Source organism: Sphaerodactylus townsendi, linkage group LG04, assembly GCF_021028975.2.
Source record: "Sphaerodactylus townsendi isolate TG3544 linkage group LG04, MPM_Stown_v2.3, whole genome shotgun sequence".
Lineage (NCBI taxonomy): Eukaryota > Metazoa > Chordata > Lepidosauria > Squamata > Sphaerodactylidae > Sphaerodactylus > Sphaerodactylus townsendi.
The window spans coordinates 34,322,913-34,346,244 of NC_059428.1; the positions used below are offsets into that span (position 1 = coordinate 34,322,913).

Genomic DNA, 23,332 nt, shown 5'->3' on the forward strand with positions numbered 1-23,332 from the left:
GAAGAATACTCAACTTCAAATATAAAATAATATTATTTCTTACTAAATATTATTTCTTCCTAAAGTAATGTTGTTTATTAATAAACTTGTTCCTATTTGTAAATAATTCATCTCCTGAAATGAAGGAAAATGCTTCATTTCAAAAGGAAAATGCTAGTATTTTAATTTATCACATGATATCTGCAGTTTTCGTCATGGCAGCCAAGAAAGCCAATGCAATCGGAGTATAGATCAAGGAATGTAATGGTACCACTACAGTTCAAGGAGGATATTGACAAACTGGAACAGGTCCAGAGAAGGGTGACCAAAATAGTGAAAGGTCTGGATTTCATACTGTACAAGAAGAGATTTAGGAACTGGGTATGTTTAGCCTGGAGAGGAGAAGGTTAAATGGTGACATAATTACTTAAATATGTGTAGGGAAGTCATGTTGAAGAGGAAGCAAGCTTGTTTTCTGCTGTTCAAGAGACTAAGACAAGGAGTATTGGATTCAAAGTACAGAAAAAGAGATTCCATCTGAACATTAGGAAGAATTTCCTGACAGTAAGGGCTGTTCAACAGCTGAATATGTTGCCTTGACATATGGTGGTGTCTCCTTCTTTGGAGGTTTCTAAATGGTGGCTGGATAGCCATCTGTTAAAAGTGCTTTGATAGTGTATTCCTGCATGGCAGGGGTTTGGACTTGATGGTCCTTGTGGTCTATGCCAACTTTATGATTCTGTAATAGAAGTGAGGAAACTGTTCTGGCTCCTCTTGCAGTCACTGAAGTTTAACACCCTTGTGGAAAACCATGAGTGGTGATATTGTAAATACACACAGAGAGAAAAACATATCAGTACAGTGGACATAGGAATTTTTTTTTAAATGTCAAAGATGAAGATGCTGAGTGCCCTTGGCCTGAACAGGTTTATGACTCTAGAAGCCATCTTAATTAGCTGGTGGTGTTAAGGTGCCATTTTCTACTCTGATTCCCCTCCAGGTTGGATAGAGTGAAAGGACAGTCAGCATCTTCCCCCCTGCCCATTGTCTTATCCATTGTAATTTGTTATGGACCTGATTTCCATTCATATTTAAATATGTGTATTTACAGGCAGTATATTCATTGAATTTGACTGCTACAAGTTTTTCTTACCAGAAGTGTCCTCATTTTTTTCTCGACATGGGCCTCTTCTCATATTGCCTCAATGGTAGGGGAAGTGCTTCTTTGTCTGCTTAAAAAGTGGGTTTGATATCCTTGATGAGAAGGAATGATGTTTTCAGATCAGTGCCAATATTTCCCTTAATGTCACTTAACATTAGAGCTTAGAATTCAGTCAAGAAAATGGACTATATGGCAGGAGGCAGCCTAGGGGCCTGGCTTAAGGTGTGGCTGTTGTGAGTTTTCCAGGCTGTGTGGCCATGATCTGGTGGTTTTAGCTCCTGACATTTCATCCACATCTATGGTTGGCATCTTTAGAGGCATGTGACTTTGTAAAACACATCTTACTGTGCCGTGCCACTGAAGATTCCTGCCAACAATGTGTGTGGAACATTAGGAGCTAAAACCACCAGACCTCAGCCACACAACCTGTAAAACCCACAACAACCAGTTGATTCCAGTTGTGAAAGCCTTTGACAATGCATTGGTATGATTTCTACTCTGACACATAGCATTCAAAAGAACTAAAAAATCAGACAATATATGCCGCAAGGCATGTGTGACAAGCCTCCTAAGATTTTTGGGATCTAGATTCATTTTGATCTATGAACCTTCCCATCAGTTTCCAGATGTTCTACAGGCTAAATAAAGGCTAAAGAAAGAAAGAAAGGCTAAAGAAAGAAAGAAAAAGTACAATTTCAGTACTCTAAAAGAATAAACAGATCCAGCAGCCTGACCTGTCAATAAAACATCCCAATGGCAGCAAAATGTCAATAAACTGCATATTAAAATTCCCACAGCCCAAACACAAAAAGTAAGGGAAGAAGGGAATGGGAAGGAGGGAGACCACTGTATGGAGTTCAGCCTGATGGAACAGCTCTGTCTTACAGGTCCTGCAGAACTTCATAAAGTCTTACAGGCCCTAGCTCTTCTTTGCCAGGATGTTCCACCAAGCTGGGACCAAGGCTGAGAAGGGCCTGGCAGTGGTAGAGGCTAATAGCTAAATAGATTTTGGGCCAGTGATCACCAGTAGGTTTTTGCTCCCAGACCATTCAGAGCTTTGAAGGTAAGTAGCAAAAGATACAAGTAAGGACTTATAAATGCTAGGACATACATGAAAGGAAACTTAAATGTTCCAGCAAGAAACCATATTAATTTGTTTAAAACAAGTAGGCAATATACAGTTTAATCCCTTAATCAAGGCAAAATTATAAAAAGATTATCTGGAAATTAAAAGTAGCTCAGGGTTTGGTTGCTATTTTGGAATCTGGAAATATTTTTTTTCACTAGGTCATACAGTTTTGGATTTTGCTTTTGTTTTTTCCTAAAATGTCTGGCATAGAAGCGATCTCGAGCAGGAAAAAGTTGGCTGTTGGGCAGGAAGGAAAGGGTTAGAGCAGGGGTATCCAATTTTGGTGCTTCGGGTGTTCATGGACTGCAATTCCCATCAGGGCTGATGGGAATTGTAGTCCATGAACATCTGAAGTGCCAGAGTTGGACACCCCTGGTTTAGAGGATACTGCTAAGATTTTTACACTGACACATAGCATTCCAAGGATCTAAAATGCCAGATATCTGGTTGAATTCTTAATTCCTGACAAGTGACATTAAGGGAAATACCGGCACTGATGTGAAATGTAATCAATGTTCACCAGCATTTGCCCTAGGCAGGGGTAGGGAACCCGCGGCTCTCCAGATGTTCAGGAACTACAATTCCCATCAGCCCCTACCAGCATGGCCAATTGGCCATGCTGACAGAGGCTGATGGGAATTGTAGTTCCTGAACATCTGGAGAGCCGCAGGTTCCCTACCCCTGGCCCTAGGGATGCGAACCTCCAGGATGCACTTGGAGATCCCCCAGAATTAGATCTCATTTCCAGATTACAGAGTTAAGTTTCCCTGAAGAAAATGAATGCTTTGGAGTGTGGACTGTGTGGCATTTTATCGCTCTGAGGTCCCTGTCCTCCATAGGCTCCAACCCTAAATTTCCAGCAGTTTCCTAGAGCTTGTAACTGTACCTCCCTATCCCCCACCAGTGGCCAGGGAGACCGGAAAACCTTATTTTTTTCTCACCAAGGATCTCAAACACACTTTACATAGATAGAGGAGTGGATTTTGGTTCTGCCAGTTACGCCATTATTTGATCAATGCAATCTAGAACCCGGTGTACTGCTGGACAAGAATAAAGGCCAAACTGAGACTCTAGACATGCTATTTTTAAATAATGGAGATAGTTGGGGTGTGTGAATCAGGGGCACAGTGAGGAGTAGGGTTGCCAGTTGCAGCATGGGAAAGTCCTGGAGATTTGGAGTAGAACTTGGAGAGGATGGGCTTTGGGGAGTGGAGGGACATCAGAAGGGCATAATGCCATGGAAACCACCCTCCAGAGCAGCCATTTTCTCCAGGTGAACTGTTCTCTGTCATCTAGAGGTTCTAGAAGACCTCCAGACATTACCAGGAGTTTGGCAATCTGTGGGGAAGATATGACTTATACTATGTCCTTGTTGTTTGTAGCAAATCAAGGTTATGAGCTCATTGAGTCACTTTTGTCTGTCATTGAGTCACTTTTGTCCTCCTGTAACAGTAAGTAGAGTGTAGAGATATATGCTGAACTTGCATGCTTTACTTTTCTTTCTTTTTTGGAACAGTCACAATGTCACCTTCCCTGCATATGTATATTTATGCATTTCATATATATTTCAAATATATGGAAAATATGTCTTTTTTATTCTGCAACTGCAGACTCAAGTCTCTTCATTAATAATATATATACTTCTCTCATTTCTTAACTGTTAAAACTTTATATCCATATTTATGACTTAAATCCACATCTACAATGGATTACTCATAGAGAATATATTGCATGTTATTTAAGTTCTATATTTCTGTTTTTATTTGTTTATTTTACTCTGCTCTTTCCTGGCAAGTGGCTCAGGGCTGCTTCCAACAATAAATTGCAGCAATTGAAATATATAAATACATTAAATCCTAATTTGTAAAACTCAACGGTGTCTTATACACAAGTGGGAGCAATCAATAATTAAAGGAAAGAAAAGAAGAGGAGGGAGGCAGCAAGATGGAATTGGCACAGTCCTCAGCCATAGGCTGGACAGAACATCGCCACCTTACAGGCCCGGTGGAATTGCATTAGGTCTTACAGGGCCTTTGTCTCATTTGACTGAAAGTTCCACTAGACGAAGCCAGAGCTGAAAAGACAGTGCAGCCAGATGATTTGGGGGCAGAGTCTAAGGGGTGTCCTGGAGACAATTTGTCTCCGGGTGCCATTTACCCCCAGTTCGCCTCTGGGAGACATGCAGTCACTCCCAAGCTCCTGATGGCCAGTGTTGATGTCAATTGTAAACTATCAAGAATGGGAAACTGATACCCCAATCCCTGGTCTCTGGCCCACCCAAAGGACTTCCATCTTCAGTGGATTCAGTTTCAGCTGATGGAGTCTCAACTGGTTCACCACGGCCTCCAGACAACTGGCCAATATACCTGGGGCAGTATCTGGCTGTCTGCCCATCAAAAGATATAGGTGGGTGTCATCACCATATGATGACAAATCAGCCTGAAACTCTGGACTAGTTGGGCAAGGGAGCACATGTAGACATTAAATAACATTGGGGAGAGGATTCCTTCCTGAAGGACTCCACGCATGAGAGTTCTGTGATGACATCTTTTCCCCTTGCTCTCCCCTCTGACCCTGGAAAAATGAAACTAGCCACTTCAAGGTTGTTCTGCATAAACCAATATCAGCAAGTGGGTCAACCATGTCAAACGCTGCCATCAGATCAAGAGGCATAGCTGGGCCATATTGTGCCTGGTGCACACTCTGCATTTTCCGCCCACGCCCCCCCCCACACACACACACTTACCTTCATTCAGCCTGAAACTGCAGGCTAAAAACAACAGCCTGTTCACTTGAGGCTGAAAACGGCCTGGTGGAAACTACACTTCCCAGGAGACCTTGGGGCTTGCAAGGTCTCCTGGGAAGTGTAGGTCCCACCAGGCCGTTTTCAGTCTCAAGTGAACAGGCTGCTTTTCCAGCCTGCACTTTCAGGCTGAACCAAGGTACTTGGGGGGGGGCGAGGGGGGAGCCACAGGGGGTGGCATTTTCAACCCCAGGTGTGCGCCCAATGCAATGCGCACCCCCCATCCCCTGGTAGCTCTGCCTCTGAATAACAGCAGCAATGACATGCCTTGATCCAGTTGTCAACAAAGATCCATCCATGAAGGCAACCAGTCCTGTCTCCATCCCATGGCCAGGTGGGAAGCCAGACTGAAATGAGTCCAGAGCCAATGAGTCATCCAGGAAAACCTGGAGCTGTTCTGTTGCTACTCTGTCAATTACCTTCCCCAAGAATGAAAGGTTTGATGCTAGGCAGTAATTGGATAGATCAGTAGGAGAAAAGTGGCTTTACCACTGTCTCTTTTGTTGGTTGTAGTGTATGTCAACCAGGTATTTCCAGGTGGAAATCTAAGGGTATTCCATGTTAACATTTAAGGGAATTCTGCTGCCATGGCATCCATTGTGTCATACAACTCCTAGATCCATGTTTGTAGATCAACATTCTTAGCATTTAAAATGCATTGATTTTTGTCTGATTTCTTCTAAAAATATGGAAATTTTATATCGAAACCAGGACAAGAACAAGGATTATTGATTTCAGTTGTCTCAAGTTTTGCATATGTGGCAATGGTAGTAAGTTATTATGTATCTAAGAACACTAAAAGGTTATCAGATAATCTTGTAAAATGATTTAATCACTGTGCAATTGCATATATAGAGGACATCAGATGCTAGAAATTGCCTTCATCTAATAGACAAAGACCTTCCAGGATCTGTGACTAAATAATCAGTCAGTAAAGTAGAATAAATTGTGTGAATCAAACAATAGTGAAGATAATTCATTTTGGAATATGTCTTGCAAAGTCTTTATTACAAGGAGATCTATGGTTTTAGGACAATAAATGTTCAACATGAAGTACAGGTTCACATATGCAGTACGTAACATCTCAAGATAACATCTATGGTTGCAGTCATCCTAATATACTTTTCCTGTCATGTCTTTGAAAGCTAGATTTTGTGGGAATAGAGAGATGATATGGGTAGAGGTACAGTATATGAGAATCAATATGATGCAGTGGTTTCAGGATTGGACTAAAACTGTGACAGGCTAGCTTTCTGTCAGCTTAACTCACCTTGTAGAGTTGATATTCAGAAAACCGTGTGGAGAGGTAACTTCCTACATGCTGCTCTTTGTTCCTTAATGATGAATGGGATAAAATATAATAACAATAGCAATAGTAATAAGTTACAAAGCAGGTCAAAATTGTGAGTAAAATGTTTGATTGTTTCATAAATAACTTGGGGCAAGGTTTTTTTCTGTGCTTTCCTGTGAAATCACTTACCCATTATTTCCTGCTGTTAAAAATAGTTTCTTCTCATTTTTGTGTTGAAATTCTGCATAATTTATCCCATTATCTGTAGGATATATGATAGATAGTTCATCTGACAGACAGAGGGGTCAGTTTTTGTAAACACGTTCTAAATGTTAAATTGGCTTTTCTGTTATTAACTAGCAATAAAGCCCATTGCGTGAAAAAAGTGCAACGGGCTCTAGAAAACTCTTCCTCCCAAAGCAAGAGACAAGGATGGAGCATATCTACATGAAATGGGACTGGGCCCAAACACTGAAATTGTGTCGTTCCCCCCCTCCCCGCCCAAACATCCCAACATTGCCATGGAAGGGCAGAAGGATGTCTGTGAAGATAGGGAGAGTTCACCCCATCTTCATAGGCATCCCCCCTGGTTTGCAAAGCTGGATCCTAGTTTTGCAAAGCTTAAGGGGAGCCAGCAGGATTCCTGTGAATGTAGGAAGAGTTCTTGCCACCTTCCCCTTTTGCAAAGATGGATCCCGTCTGTGCAGGGTTGGGGAGCCAAAGAGTGGCTGTGAAGATAGGGAAACTATTGTGTGAAATACAATGGGCTCTACCAACTGGGAACCTGCAAGTGGGGACTCAGGAAGACATTACCTCACCTTTTTTCTTCTGTTCTCCTCCTCCTTTTCTATATCTCACTTTCCATCCTGCCACCCCTTCTCTTAATCTTCTCTGTTTTTGCCCTACTAGCCCAATTTTTTTTTCTGGCTCCCTATCCCAGCTGTCTCTTGCTGTCCCACTATCCCAGTTCTGTTTGTAACTTTGTTCCCTGCTACTCCATCTTTGGTTTTTCTCTGTCTTTCCACCCCAATTCTCTTTCTGCCTTCCCTAGCCTAGTACTTTCTTACTTTCTTACTCTCTTCCTATCCCAACTCTCTGTTCTCTATCTTTCTGCCAAGCTATCCCAGCTTTTGTTTTCTCTTTCTGACCACCTACCCTATCTCTCTCTTTCTAGTCCTTTCCAGCACTTATTTTCTTTCCGCACCTACTCCAATTCTCTCTTTCTCTTCTCTTCCATGCTAAGTTCTTGGTAGCTTGCCTGAAGTGCTCTGTGTGGGTGTGATGAGGCCTCTTTCCCACAGTCCCAGTCTCACAGCCTCAACCAGAGCCTTTTTGTGTACGATGAGGCCTTCCTCCTTTCCCTAAAGAGCCTGGGGTGGGATAGCCTATTCAGTCCTGGCCACTAGCGCTGGACTCACTGCTTGAGATTTGGCTCAGGCAAGGAATAGGACAGCCGTGCAAGGACCCCAGAGCTTTAAAAAGTGTTACTGGCTGAGTGAGAAGGATTGTGGGAGTTGCAGTCCCATTAGCCCCTCTGTATGTAAGAAATGGCACCCTCTGGACTACATATCCCAGAGTCTTTCACTTTTTCTGGTTCACTGTCAGAAACACACTGCTCAGTTATATAGTAAGATAACAGATAATCAGTCTTCAGAATGTTCTCTCTTTTTTTATAGGTACTTGCTTATACAGAAGGCCTTCATGGAAAATGGATGTTTAGTGAAATTCGAGCTGTTTTCTCAAGACGTTATCTTCTTCAGAATACAGCTTTGGAAGTGTTCATGGCAAATAGAAGTAAGCTTTGTTATCTATTTTAAGTAATTTAGTTGTCAATGCAGTTTTTTAGAAATATCTGCTCAATCAAAAATAGTAAAATTTGGGATGTTCTCATTGCTATCTCATTTGTTTTACTTCTAGTTAGGAGAAACTTGTGAATTGGGGCCCTGAAGAGATGAGGGATGAGAAAATAACAGTACAGGAAGCAATCTTTACCTTTGTATTCTGAGAGAGGAGGGCTCACTTGTTTCTCCCTTTAGGCTTGGCAAGTTCCCCAGCTCTACAGGAACTGGCAGCTGAAGCTTCCTGCTTGGCCTATCTTGTCCTGCCTTTTAACTGCTTAGTCCCACACCCAAATCTTTCACCCACCAACCAGGGACTCTGAGTCTGGGCTGAGTACATCCTTCCTTGGCCCAAGCTGTCTGTCTAGCCTGAACCCTGCCTTCCTGAAGACCTCTCTTTGACCATGCCCCACTCACTCTGCCAGATGCTGAGGTCTGGACTTGCTTCCGCCTTCTCTCCACCAAATGAGTGTGTCTTAGGGAAGGATAAGTGGACTCCTGCTCTCTTTTGGGGCCCCACTCAAGCCTAGGGGGTTGGGGATGTGGTGCCATGGTCTCATGTGGCTCAGGGGTTTCCCAGTCATTTTGGAAGCTGTGGGAAGGTGGTGACTCAGTCTCGGGCGCCCCAGGGGTTTCCTGGCTGTCTCGGGAACTACGGGACAGTGGTGGCACAGCCTCAGGTGGCTGTCCCATGGGGGCTGGGGACTGCCCTGCTTAAGGCTGTCCCTGGTGGTGGGGACCTCAGCCAACCCCGAGACAGTGCAATAGTGCCCACACAAACAGAAATGGAAGGAAGAAGGGATATAGATATACTGCTGCACTTGTGGGATGAAAAATACTATTATTATTTTCTCATACTTTTTGTGAATATTGCTATGTGAAATTAATGAGAAAAAAAACCTGAGGAAAGTATGGCTGTTTGTTTTATTTGAAAATGTAGTATTTTAGTGTATTTTTGAAGGAATATTTGAATTGCACTAAAACACTTCTCTGGTATTTTTTGTGGAATTCTAACTTCTGAATTATTTTTGTGTTACAGCCTCTGTAATGTTTAATTTTCCTGACCAAGCAACTGTAAAAAAAGTGGTATACAGTTTACCTCGTGTTGGAGTGGGAACCAGCTATGGCTTGCCACAAGCAAGGTAACATAAATGTGTTTACTTTCTCCATCTTATTTTTTATTCATTTAAAATCATAGAATCACAAAGTTGGAAGGAGCCAGGAAGGCCCTAAAATCCAGCCCCCTGCTCAATGCAAAATGAGCCTAAAGTATCCTTGAAAAATGGTTGTCGAGCCACTTCTTCAGCACTGTCAGTGAGGGGGAGCTCACTACTTTCCGAGGTAGCTGATTCCACTGCTGAACTACTCTTGCTGTAAAAAATATTTTCCTAATCTCCAGCAAGTACCTTTCCACCCATAATTTAAACCCATTATCTTCTGCTGCCACCCCTCCACCATTCATAAAAAATATTGAAAAGTACCAGGCCCAGAACCAAACCCTGTGGCACCCCATTGGCCACCATTCAGATGAAATTCAGATGAAATTCCATTGACAACTACTCTTTTTGTCTTTTGGTGAGCAGTACATATATTTTAAAATGTTTTATACCACCTTTTCACCTGATCAAGTTTCCAAGATGGCACATATAGAAACATTAAATGAGTTGGACAGTTGATAACCATATTTTTAATTTTTTTAATTTAAACATTTTTAATTGTAAAATAGTTTAATAAGAGCACACAAACAATGCCAGAACCAGGGAAGTGGGCCCATAATGATTTTACTTAGGATAGATCAAACAATCCCCCTTCCCCAAAAGCTAAATGCTACCTTCTTTCCAAGTGAATTCACATGAGTTTGACATGTCTGAAAGCTTAATTATCTGCAATATCTATCATGTGAATGTATCCAACCAACACTCTACCAGTTGCAGTGGCTTGGAGAAAAGGAAGGAAGATCCAGATGAACTAACAGATGAACTCTGATTAACCAAATGTGAGAAGAAAGGATTTTCCATGTCCCAGGAGCATTTACAAATAAGGAAAAGAGGAGGAATCTTGTATTGTGGAAGTTAGCTCAGCAAGGTTGGATTTTGGAGGAAATTCTAGCTGGTGTACTGAATCCGTGCAAATGAATAAGTTTTCAGTAAAGAACATGGTGTGTGTGTATAAAGTAGCATCAAGTCACGGCCAACTTACAGCGATGTCGTATGGAATTTTCAAGACTGTAGATACAATGTTTTCTAGAACAGATAACTCTATTATTGCTAGTACCTTCACTGTGAAATGCCTAGAAAATGTCAATATAAAATTTTCCTTCAGTTATCAATTATGATGTGAAAAATGTCATAAAAATAAATATTAAGAAACAGCAATTCATTTAGCTGAAATATTTAGTTAAAGCACAACTCATAAAGTAAACCACATTTCATTGAAATTGTGAATGTGGTGCTATATCTGCACTTGGAAAATTAATTCCTTGGTCTGCAGAGATGCTGTCATTCTTTTAAAAAAAGATAATATTTCGTATAAACACTTGTGGTGGTATATCCAAAGAGAACTTTGGCTTGATCAAAGCTGGGCAGATTAGAATTATAGCATTATGTCCTTCCTACATGATCAGAAAAACACGGCCATGGAACCAATTTACTGTGCATAATTTATTTGACACTGCTACTGTAATTCACACTCTTTGAGTCTCTTCAGCTATCTTACCAGTAGGGAGCTTTCTGAAGAGATTTGTTTTGCTACATGTTCCATCAAATCCCAGGTTAGCATACAGAAAGTAAAATCCCTTAAAGAAGTCAAATGGTGCCTAAAAATAAGTAGGTTGCCCTAGTTCTTTGCTATTCCAAAGGGAGCAATAGCTATCTAATCAATATATAAATGTAATAAATTACATGTATGTTTTGGTAATACACTTCATTTGTAAAAGAGCATTAAATTGCATTTGCTTGTTTATATTTTAATATTTCTTATCAAAGATTCGTGATGGTCATCAAAAGATTATTTTCATAAAGGCTTCTAAAATACAAAACATCATGTTAACATTTTAATTGCCCAGTTATTTCTTATCCCATCCTATCCCAAAGGCTTAGGATAGGTAATATTGTCTACAAATATTTAAAATATGTGATTAACCACTAATAATGGTTTTCTGTGTACATTTGATGTACCAGCTCTGTACATCAGTTGTATTCAGAAAGCACTTTCAGTAATCATAGAGAAGGGGTCCCCAAACGTTTTTAGCCTGTAGGCATCTTGGACACAGTGTGGTGAAGGCCACTACAAAATGGCCACTACAGAAGGCAGAGCCAGCCACAGAATGTGAGGGAGTGATGTTAAGTGCAGATCAAACAGTAACTCTTCACCATTTGAGGCAGCAGCTATTCTTCACAATGCTTTTTTAAAAGACAGTTCTGTTTAAAATGTTTTGCCACTTGAGGAGGGCAGATAAAGTTCAAGGCCCCCAAGAATACACAAGACAACTGTTTAGTGGAATGGAAATTGGCCACGATTTGTTTCTTGATTTGCTATCAGAGAAGAAGAAGAAGAGTTTGGATTTATATCCACCCTTTCTCTCCTGCAGGGGTTTACAATTTCCTTGCCCTTCCCCCCTCACAACAACCCTGTGAGGTAGGTGGGGCTGAGAGAGCTCCGAAAAGCTGTGACTAGCCCAAGGTCACCCAGCTGGCTTGTGTGGGAGTGCACAGGCTAATCTGAATTCCCCAGATAAGCCTCCACAGCTCAGGTGGCAGAGCAGGGAATCAAACCCGGTTCCTCCAGATTAGATACACGAGCTCTTAACCTCCTACGCCACTGCTGCACAGAGGCACAGCATAGGGGACTATTTGGTCACTGTGCAGCATTCTCATCCCCGGTGACAACCTTCCCCCAAGTGATGGAGGAAACCAAGAGCAATCAGACCATGGGAGCCATTTGGCCAATGGCCACAATAAATCTTCCCTTGCTGCCTGGCGGTGCAAGCCCATTAGCAGCCCCCACCTGGGCATGTAGCACCAAGTCTTGCTCCAACCTAAATGCCCCTTATGTGGGTCCTCAATAATGGAGAGGTCCGGCACATAGGCTCCTCCTCTCCAAAATGGATCAGTCCCCATGCACAACCTGACAAGTCATGTCATATAATCAAAAACATTGAAAAATCAGAACAGAATTCCAGAAACTGCAAAAACAAAAAAGGGAGAAGGTGGGCAGGAAGAGCCAATGCGAGCTGGAGCCAAGCGGGGCAGCCCCACCTCACACAGATTTAGAGCATGATTTCTCCCTAGAGGAGGTTCAACATTGGGCGGCATGCAGACCCTTTGCCTAATCCCACTTGCAGCTGTTGGTTAGTAGACAGTTAGACAGTTGGTTAGTAGACAGGATCTGGTCATGTTTATCCATGCTCTGGTCAGATTGGATTGCGCATCCAGGGAATGAGGGGGGTGTTGTGGTGGTTATAGTAATGGACAAGGACTAGAGAAACCTGAGACCAAATCTCAGTTCTCCCCCCAAAAAGCTCACTGGATTAGCTTGGTTCTCTCCCAAAGCTAACAGAATTATGACGATAAAATAGTGATATCCTTGGAAGGGAAAATGTGACCAGTCATGTGAATATAAAGATTCCTGCAGCATGTGATACAGATGCCTTTGGAAACTCTTTGCAAGTTTCAATGGGAACAAAAATGCTGTGGCAAGATTGCTGACAAGTGCTGATTACTGGCTGCTCATTTGCATGGGCACAGCTCCAAGTGCTGGCTATTGCCTTATTTATAGGGTGGAGCTGAGTGCTTGAAGTACCCATTGGTCCTTGCCCGTCATTAAAGGTAAATTAAGATTTATCCTGCGGGGCTATTAATTATTTATGAGTAATTGATACTTTTAGCAGTATTTATTTTTATTGGTGAAAATATTTGGTTCGTTATTTGTTAGCTGTGAAGAGGAATATAAACATATTAGAGAGAGAGAAAGGGAGAGAGAGCATTCACAGAAAATATACAACTATGTCTTCTTGTGAATTGGCCTTATTTGTTTCAGATATACATCCATGTACCTTCTAAATCCCACATAACCATTATAATGTACTTGGAAATATAGTTTTAGTAGTCCTCATTGAAATGGTTAGGACAAGCATTAATCTGACTGCACAGTAGTTTTAGTATTTCATTGTGGTCTTTTATTCCAAATAATTTAGTGTCCTCTCCACTGTCCTTTGAACTCCCTGCCGTCTGTGCTTCATTTGAAAGCTATATATCAAATCTGGGCATAGAACTTGTTGAGAATTACCAGTGCCATCCTTAGTGAAACCACTGCATCATTTGTCTTGAATGGGAAACTTTACTTCTGCAGCCTACTGTAGGCTAATATCAATCTCACTTTCAAGCTTGGACAAAACAATACAATATTTCAGCCAGCTGATGGACTATGTATTCTATAACATATTTAAAGTGACCATAATGTTAGGAATTCTTTCCAGTTGGCAAGTCTAATGTAGATTGTTTTCTTCTTTACAAGTGAAATTTTTAATTTATGCATGACTGCAAATTTAAGCCTAAGAAATTTTTATTATTTCTGAAATCGTAAGATATGCAATACCTCCTTTTCAAGGATTCCACATTTTTGGCCTGACTATTGTGAAATATGTTGGCATGCCCTTCACTTACCAAAATCACTTAAACCAGGCAATAATTTTACATTTAAGCTGTAAACTGGATTTTCTGATCAATTTTTAAAGTTTAAATTTTAAATATTCTGATAAGTGGGAAGATTTCTGCCATATCTGTTACCTTCTGCTTCTTTCCAAAGAAAAGTTCTTCTAGTTTTTAAAGCAGACCAGTTCAGCAAGAGGCTGTTGAGAAGAGGATATAGCAGCACAATTTTCTTGTCAAATATCCCTCTCTTCATGTTAATATAATGTGCTTTACAGTGAAATCCCAAGCAGAGCTACACCTTTAGTCCACTCAAGTTCAGTAATGTGTAATTCTTTTGCACTGTTGGACTGATTTGGCCATTTATTTCTTCAAGGTGTAATCTAACAAAGCTAGTAAATTGTTACTTTGAGTCTCGCTCACATTTAACCAATAAGAAAGGAGCAAGTCTTCAATGCAGGCAGTACAAAAATGGGGAAAGACCAAAAGAAATGTGTAAACAGGTAAATAATGAAAAGGTACAATATCAGGTTGGTGGATAGCATGTAAGAAAACACTAAAACTTGATTATACTCCAAATGATGTAATTTTGATTTTCCTCAGATTTTTACACACAAACAAAAAACCTTTCCAATACCATAACACTGGGGAAAGTTCAAAACAAGTACATAATTACGTTTTAATATTTTGTGGACATGATACCACTACTTTGTATCTTTCTATTATTCACTTGCTCAAGTACATGGTCTAATGGTCTTTCTCTCCTGACAGTCAGCAGCACACACCAGACTTCATCTGCTACCTAGATGGCTAGGGGAAAACCAATGGTGTGACGGTGCTTCGGCATTACTTTTCATATCTTTTCTCTTTTTTACTGTCTCATGTGCATTTATTTATGATTTCAGAGTCTTTTTCATCTCAAATGGTATTAGTTGCTCTTACATTCTCCTATACTGTTGTTTGCTCAGTGCATTTTGGCTGCCAAGTAGCTGTGAGTGTAGTGTCATCTTGCAGAAATGTCTCTGTCAATCTCTCTAGGATTCTAGCACTCTTCCCAAGCTTTTCAGGACATTCTGTGCACTCATTGTGGTGTCTTGTTTCTCTCGCAACCTCTTGGTGCTGATACAGAGAAACTATAGCTTTTCTAGGATTCTGGTACCATAGGCATTTATCTAGACATCAAGGTGTCAAATGAAGTTTGAGGTGTGATGACTAACAGGAGAAAAGGTGGTGGAAACCAAGTACTGGAGCAGGCAAACACTGAAGAATGGAAATATAGACAAGTGAAAAGCAAACAGCTGAGGATGAGGAAGGATAAAAGCTAACAGTTAAGCATCAGAAAAGAAAGAAGATTGAGATTAATAGGCAATTGTTGGGGGGGGGAAATTGAGAAAGTCTCAGGCTCAGCCTGAATAAAAAATTAACTTTGTTCTCACCTTCTCCAAACATTTATGCAATTCTTCTTATCCAGAATATTATATATTTTGCATTCACAATCACCTCTACAAAATAAAAACCCATGCTACCCATTGACATTGTATGACTTCATGGTATATTGTGAAGAGCCCTGACCAAGAGGGCCCAGGCTAGCTCAGTCTCTTCATATTTTGAAAGCTAACAGGGTTTGCCCTGATTAGTATTTGAATGGGATTCCACAGTGAAAGTCAAAAGTTTTCTACTCAGAGGCAGGCAATATCTCTCATCTTGAAAACTCTACATCAACTGAGATGTGACGGCACTTTCCACAGCTGCATATTGTGAAGATATATTGTGAATCAACACTATGATCGGGATGTACGATTTCTGAATGTTCTGCCTTAGGCCAACCCTGTTTCAAGAAAGTTAAATTCATAAGAGACCTACCCACTAAACTAGATCTAAATTTCTTGGGTTCTACTTTCAATCTACAGTCTAGTCCCGTGGTGGCGAACCTTTGGCACTCCAGATGTTATGGACTACAATTCCCATCAGCCCCTTCCAGCATGGCCAATTGGCCATGCTGGAAGGGGCTGATGGGAATTGTAGTCCATAACATCTGGAGTGCCAAAGGTTCGCCACCACTGGTCTAGTGCATATCACACACATGTACATGTAAGCCTTGTTGAAATAAACAGTGTTTAATCTAGTAAAATGTGGGCCAGACAATGCTACTGTTAGATGGATTTGTAATTGGTTGACCAACTGAACCCAAAGGGTGTTCACCAATGGCTCATCTTTATTCTGGAGAGAAGTGACTAGTGGGGTACCACAGGATTCTGTTCAAGGCTTAGTGCTATTCAATATTTTGAGTAACAACTTGAATGATGTCACAGAATGCATGCTAATCAAATTTGCAGATGACACCAAATTAGGAAATGTAGCTAATACCCTAGAGACCAGAATCAGAATTCAAAATGACCTGAACAGATTAGAGACTTGGACCAAAATTAACAAAATGAATTTCAGTGGAGATAAATGTAAGATACTACACTTAGGCAGAAAAAATGAAATGCATAGATATAGGATGGGTGACACTTGGCTTGACAACACTACATGTGAAAGTCTTAGTAGACCACAAGCTGAACATGAGTCAACAGTGTGATCTGCTAGCCAAGGACGCCAATGCAATTCTCGGCGGCAGCAATAAGAGTATAGTGTCTGCATTAAGGAACAGTTAAGTACCACTCTATTCTGCATTGGCCAGACCTCACCTGGAAGACTGTGTCTAGTTCTGGGCACCTCAATTCAAGAAGGATATTGACAAGTTGGAATGGGTCCAGAGGAGGGCAACCAAAATGGTGAAAAATCTAGAATCCATGTCCTATGAGGAATAGTTTAGGAAGCTAAATATGATTAGGCTGGAGAAGAGAAAATTAAAGGGTGACATGGTAGCCATGTTTAAATATTTGAAGGGATGTCAGGTTGAAAATGGAACAAGCTTGTTTTCTGCTGATCCAGAGACTAGGACAAACAGTAATGAATTCAAAGCGCAGGAAGAGTTTCCACCTAAACATTAGGAAGAACTTCCTGAAAGTAAGGGCAGTGGAATACACTGCCTCAAAGTGTGGTGGGGTCTCTTTCTTTGGAAGTTTGTAAACAGAGGCTGGATGGCCTTCTATCAGGGGTGCTTTGGTTATGTATTCCTGCATGGCAGAAGTTTGACATGATGGCCCTTGTGGTCTCTTCCAACTCTATGATTCTGTGATTCTAATCCATTATTCTAATCCATTGGACTGCTTACTCATTATTTTAACTTTAAAAATATAAGAGCCTCTGCCATTACTTTGAGTATATACTTTCATATATGACAATATAAAATAATTATATTTCCACGGTATTCCCAATAACCACTTTCTAATAATAGTAATAGTGATTTAATTTTTTTTAAGTGATTTTCAACAAAAATGCAAGCACTTAAGTAATTTTGAGTTTAACCATACTGATAAACTTGCTCTTCTAGTGGCAAACTAGAAACAAATATTTAGAATAGATTTCTTCAAAATTTAATTCCCAGGCGTATTTCTTTGGCTACTCCCCGTCAACTTTATAAATCTTCCAACATGACTCAGCGATGGCAGCGACGGGAGATTTCAAACTTTGAATACTTGATGTTTCTCAATACTATAGCAGGTAAGCCTTCTGTCTCTTTAATCCTTCATAATATGTTTATGTTTGTCAAAATCTTTGAGCACTGTGACTTAACAGAATACACTTATCCCTCTGGAGTTCAGCTGCAGCTCTATGATAGATTCCAAAAAAACTCACATTAAATGTTATCAAAAAATGCACAACCCATCACCTAGACTTCAGATTTATTTATTGTGGTGGTGATTGTTCTTTGCTCTACTTCTGCCATTTCCTCTGCTGACAGCTTTGTCTGAAGCTTTATTAGAGTCAACAAACCATTGCCAGTATGTGTCTTGAAATAATAACGGGAAAATGTAATTTCGCTACTTCGTCATTCTTAGCAACAGCAACTAGACAGCAAAATAACAGTAGTAGTCTGCCTGGTACAGATGTCGCCTGGGTGGTGTTACGATTAAACTGCTGCATCTTTTTTTTCCTATAGTCCTCTAAACTGTATGAGATTAGACCTTAAATTCAAAATTATTCTGTCCTCTAATAAGAAAAAAATGGTATTGGTGGTCACTAATGAGACTGTACTTTCATTTTAGTGGGCAAGCTTAAATATACAAGTGTTCAGATTTTATGAGTGTCAATCTACCAACATTATGGCATGTAACAGCAACATATTAAGAAATCCCACTCAGGTCTTTTCTGTACTTCTTATTCTTAGGGAAGTGTTTTTTAGGATTGCACTAACAAAACTTCCCAAACTTGTGGAGCTTTTTGTTTATTTTTGTTTGTTTGTTTTTGTAGAAGGGAGCCGAAGGAGACAATTGGAGCTCTAAAGCAAGTGGAAACAGGCTTGGGTTTTTGTTTTTTTTTTCAAAATGTGACATTTAATAAATAGATAATTGGTTAGTCATGACTAGGCATGGGCCTGGAAATATATGAAGCCAACATATCTTGAGTCTTCAGAGTTTGCTGCCTTATGTTGAGGGATTTATTATAATGGATTGTGATGAAGCTGCATGATGCACTGGCTGATGAGGTTTTCCAGGCTGTGTGGCCATGGTTTGGTAGTTTTTGCTCATCAGAAGGGAAACACTGCTTACCACTACATGCCTCTGAAGATGCTAGCGATTAGATGTGGGCAATATATTAGGAGCAAAATCTAGCAGAATTACGGCCACACAGCCCAGAAAACCCACAACAGCCAGTTGATTCTGGCCATGAAAGCCTTAGACAGTTCATGATGCATCTTTACTTGAGAAGAAGATTTCATTCAAATGGGACTTACTTCCATGTAAATATGGACACAATGAACCAAAGTAATGCAACAGTCTGGTTATTATTAATTAAACAGTGAGGAAGTTATTAAATGAAAGTGGGGTTAAAATATGTATAACTTCAATCCTAAACATTCTTAACAGTAAGCTGCATTAAATACAGTGGGACTTGCACATTTGAGTGAAGATACACAGAATGGTGCTGTAGCTGCATTTTTGTTTTGAAAGCAGAATCGTCTTCCTGATTCTGAGAATTGTTCCTTGACAAGCATACCCAGTTGCTTTCTCACCACTTCATTCTGCTTCTAAGGTCTTCACCTCTTCTCTGCCCCTCTTGTCACTGGACATATTTCATCATGTTTACAGCTCAGTGTGGGTTTTCCCCCCAAAGGTAAACATGGCACCCTGCTACTTATCAGTCAGACTAAGTTTTATATTCTCTTTGGCCTGGTTTGTGTCCTCATTTTGTAGATATAGCACTTCCTGACTGGACTGTTTTATAAATTATTCTTGTAATGCTCCATTCTCCAGGATCCCCTGATTTATAGCTAAGAGGAAGAAGAGACTGTTACTTCTTTCATTACACAGTGAAGGGTATATGTATATATATATATATAACATATATGAACAAAAACAACACTGGCAAGAATAACAAGTAGTATACTTTCACACTTCCAAAAATTAGAAAAAGCTAACAGGTTTTTATTTGGCAACTGAATCATGTTGCATATCAGAAATCATGAAAAATACCTAGTATGTCACAATTTTAACAAATAAAGGAGGAAGCACACCAACAAACCTTGCTTAAAATAAAACCCCACAAAGGATAGGAGAATATTTGTTAACCAAGACATTTGGTATGTCAAAGCCTTAATTAGCTTTTTAAAAGAAGTATTTGCATCTATATAGGAAGCTGAAAAATCCTAACATGTAAAGGATGGGGAAACGTTCCCTTTTTGTTTGGGATTGGGAGCATTCTGAACATGTTAGTGGAAAACTGACACATTCAGGTAACGAATTCAACCCCACTTCTTCCCCCTCCTTTTTTCTTTCCCTCCTGTTTAGCATTTTCCACTTTTTTTCAGTCTGTGATGTACAAGCCCTCACTGGTTAATTATGTATATATTTAGCTACTGCATGTGCTGGGCTTATTATTGTCATCTAATTAGATGTAACTCGAACTGCTTGCTTCTAGAGAAACCATTAAAAATTCTTTCCTAATGACCTGGAGATGACAAAATGTCTGTAAAGTGTGAAGAAGCAGACAAGCCCAGGAACATCGCTTTTAAAGAGTGCTAATCCAGATGCTGCAATCATCTAATTAAACAATATTTTGCTGTCATTAACATTTTCACCAAGGAATTGCAGTTATAATTTCTTTGTCAGCTGTCTCTACATCACCTTGCCTTCAAAACGAAAGTGCCACATAAAAAAACATTAAATTGGAAGGTTTAATTAAAAAAAGTTATTTTAATGAAGAAACATATTCGGTATTTCTGAAATCTAATTTTTTCCGTGCCTCCGTTTTTTTTATTGTTCAAGTAGATTAGTGTAAGAGGCTTGCGATATTTAATATTCAGCCTTTAACATTAATCTTTATAAGCCTAGTTGCAGGAAAAAGTCTGCCTTTTCAGTAAAGGTACAACATACCGCTAATCATTGCATACACTTTTGCAGTACATCATGGTTGTGTTTGAGCAGCCAGAGACTGTGTAGTAAGAGGCATTTTTTTTCTTTAGGCCTCAGCCATTGATCTTCAACACTCCTAGCTGTAGCCCATACCTAGGAATATAAGAAGTCCCATGGGGGAAACAAGGTTCCTTTATCCTAACACTCACTAGGGAATGTGAGAAATAAGCTGTGCAGATTTCATTGTTCCTGCTGCTCCTGCACCAGTTCTTTTGAAGTTTTCCTTCTGATGGCAGAGTGCACTGGAGGCTGAAGTAACCGCCTACCTGAACTTCAGGGGAATCAAGAGTGTTCAATTGGTGATAAAGTCACATATAAGTGTCTGAAATATGAGATGTTGGTAGTAGTGGGGGTATGGGATAAGGCTTGTGTAGCATTTGATTCACCAAGCTAGACAGTGCTCAACAACTGTGTGTGGTAATCCACCAGGAACTTTATAAATGTTATTTTTTACTTCCTGCCTAATAGCATAGTCCACTGAAGTCAATGGACTTACAAGGGTATAACTCTGCATAGGACTGCCCTGCAAAAATAATAGTAGTCAAGTAAATGAATTTTGGGGTGGCTTGAATTTGGTTGTTCAGAAGTTGTGTGGTTCTGTAAAATTATTTGCTAATTTTTTACATCTTTGAACATTGGTCTCTTTCTTGTGAGTAATGTTTCTGAATGCTGATACAAATACAAATGGAATATGCACTATTGGAAGGCTAATTATTCCTGAAATTTGGGATATTTTCTTACAATAAATGAAATTCAACATATATGATGCCACTGCTATAAAGACTGTCATTATATATGTGTGTCTGTCATTATTTATCATCTGTAAAACAACCTTTCTGTATCTTCTACATCTTATCTTTCTCAGGACGGACATATAATGATCTAAACCAATACCCTGTGTTTCCATGGGTGTTAACAAATTATGAATCGGAGGAGCTGGATCTAACCTTACCAGGCAACTTCAGAGATCTCTCAAAGGTGTGTTTCAGCCATTTGTTTTCTAAGCATAAAGTAGGTTTGTTTGATTAGTTTTTATTCATCTTACTAAGTATTGATCATCATGTTCCCAACAATGAAACAAAAGAAGCTGGGGCTACTGGGAAGTGTAGTCCTTGGTCATCCAGGAGGGCCAAGATTCCAGCTCCTCCTGAAGCAGCGAAGACTACACTTCCCATCATCCCTTGCCGCTGTAGAGGCCACTATTGCCTTCACACAGGTGTTTTCTAAAGAGGAGAGAGTAACATTGCAAAAACAACTACACAAAGGCTACAGGCATCCTGCTGGCTCCCCACCACCACCAGCTTGGCAAATGGGGTGTGTGTGTTTGTGTGCCTATGGAGTTCTCCCCATCTTCACAGGCACTCTGCTGGCTTCCCCCATTTTTCTTTGCAAAGCCAAGATCCAGCTTTGCAAATGGAGGTGGGGGTGGAGTGTGCCTATGAAGATGGGGAGAACTCTCCCCATCTTCACAGGGACCCTGCTTCTCTCCTTTGTAAAGCCAGGATCAAGTTTTGCGAACAACAGTTTTCATGAGCTGTTGTATTTTCTCACTCATTGGGCTTTGTTGCCAGTGAAAAAAAATAACATTAGTTAAGATAAACAGCCACACCTGGCAAAGAGGCATATTGTGTCTATTGTAAGAAGATAGTACCATCATCTGTATGGTGTGATTCAGTGAGCCCGACTTTGGTCAGGAAAGGGTGGGATCTAGATAAATAAATATAGTGTCTGTTTTGTGCAGTAGCTTAATGAGTTAAAATTCCTACTGGTAAGAATTCAGAGGGAATTTCTGGCCTTTTCAGAGTGACCAGTAAAACTTAAGAAATTTAAGAAAATGTTTTCTGTAAAGTGCAGGCAAAAATGAGATTCAATTCTGCCTTTCCATTTAGTGCATATTGAATATACATTTTTATGCTCCAGTCCCAGATAGACTTACATACAGGCATTTTCACCAAATAAATGGAAAACTTTCTCAGCTCTCCCATCATGTTTCACCCCACTGAACACCCTGAAATGCTGCTGCTGGACTTTTTGAAATAGTGGGGTGGGGAGTGGAACTCAGCTGAAGCAATCAGGAAAATCATTCTCCTCCTCCCTCCCCCCACCTTCTACCAAACAAAAATGTCCTTGGGATCCATCCTTTATTTCTGTTGGAACTTGTATCTTTAAAATTTATTTAAACACTTGTATCACATGAAAACATGTATTTTTAGCATCATTCCACAGTTATGGAGGATTCCCATTCTACTCCAAGGAGGTAACTCTTCCCTGTGTGCTTGGGAATCTGGTCAGAGCCAGTACTTGGGGCCATGTTGAAATATGCAATAATAATATCTTTGGGGTGCTGTGTGGTTTCCGGACTGAAGAGTCAGGACGTAAAGAACCTGAACCCAACCTGTGTTCTCTCTGTGTGAAGAAGCATCATATCCATCATCCTACTATCAGATTCTCTGAAGATGCCAGCCACAGATGCAGGCGAAACGTCAGGAGAGAATGCTGCTAGAACACAGCCATACAGCCCGGAAACCACACAGCACCCTAGTGATTCTGGCCTTGAAAGCCTTCAACAATACAATAATATCTTTCCTTCTCTCAGGCTCCTCTCCTTTGCATATTTTGATTTTTAGAACTCATTGAAGGACTCCAAGTCAGCCCATTGTTAGTGGGGATTCATGGACTATTCCACACCCATCTGTGGGGGAAGCATTTACTTTTTAACAGACACATAGAAACTCTTTGCTGTTCCAAACAACATATTAACTACAGGGTTGTATTATTATATATATCCTGCTCATCATCATTATTGTTATTAATTAGTTTATTATGTTCTGACAGATAAAAACACACAGTAGGTTGCCACAAAATTATAAACAGACTCAAATTGAACAAATTTTTAAAATTTAAAAAACTTGCGTAAAGCCATAAAATCATTTTCCAGTTGTAAAGTGTTACCTTTGGCAT

At 40.2% G+C, this 23,332-nt stretch overlaps 1 protein-coding gene across 1 annotated transcript in view; it reads left to right on the forward strand.

Moving 5' to 3' along the window:
• NBEA (neurobeachin) overlaps positions 1 to 23,332 on the forward strand; it is a 387,749-nt gene that overhangs the window by 267,016 nt on the left and 97,401 nt on the right. Inside the window, exons 37-40 of the mRNA XM_048492774.1 lie at positions 8,041 to 8,158; positions 9,242 to 9,344; positions 17,344 to 17,459; positions 21,237 to 21,349. Of these exons, the coding sequence (XP_048348731.1) occupies positions 8,041 to 8,158; positions 9,242 to 9,344; positions 17,344 to 17,459; positions 21,237 to 21,349 (450 nt within the window). The remainder of the gene's footprint in view (positions 1 to 8,040; positions 8,159 to 9,241; positions 9,345 to 17,343; positions 17,460 to 21,236; positions 21,350 to 23,332) is intronic.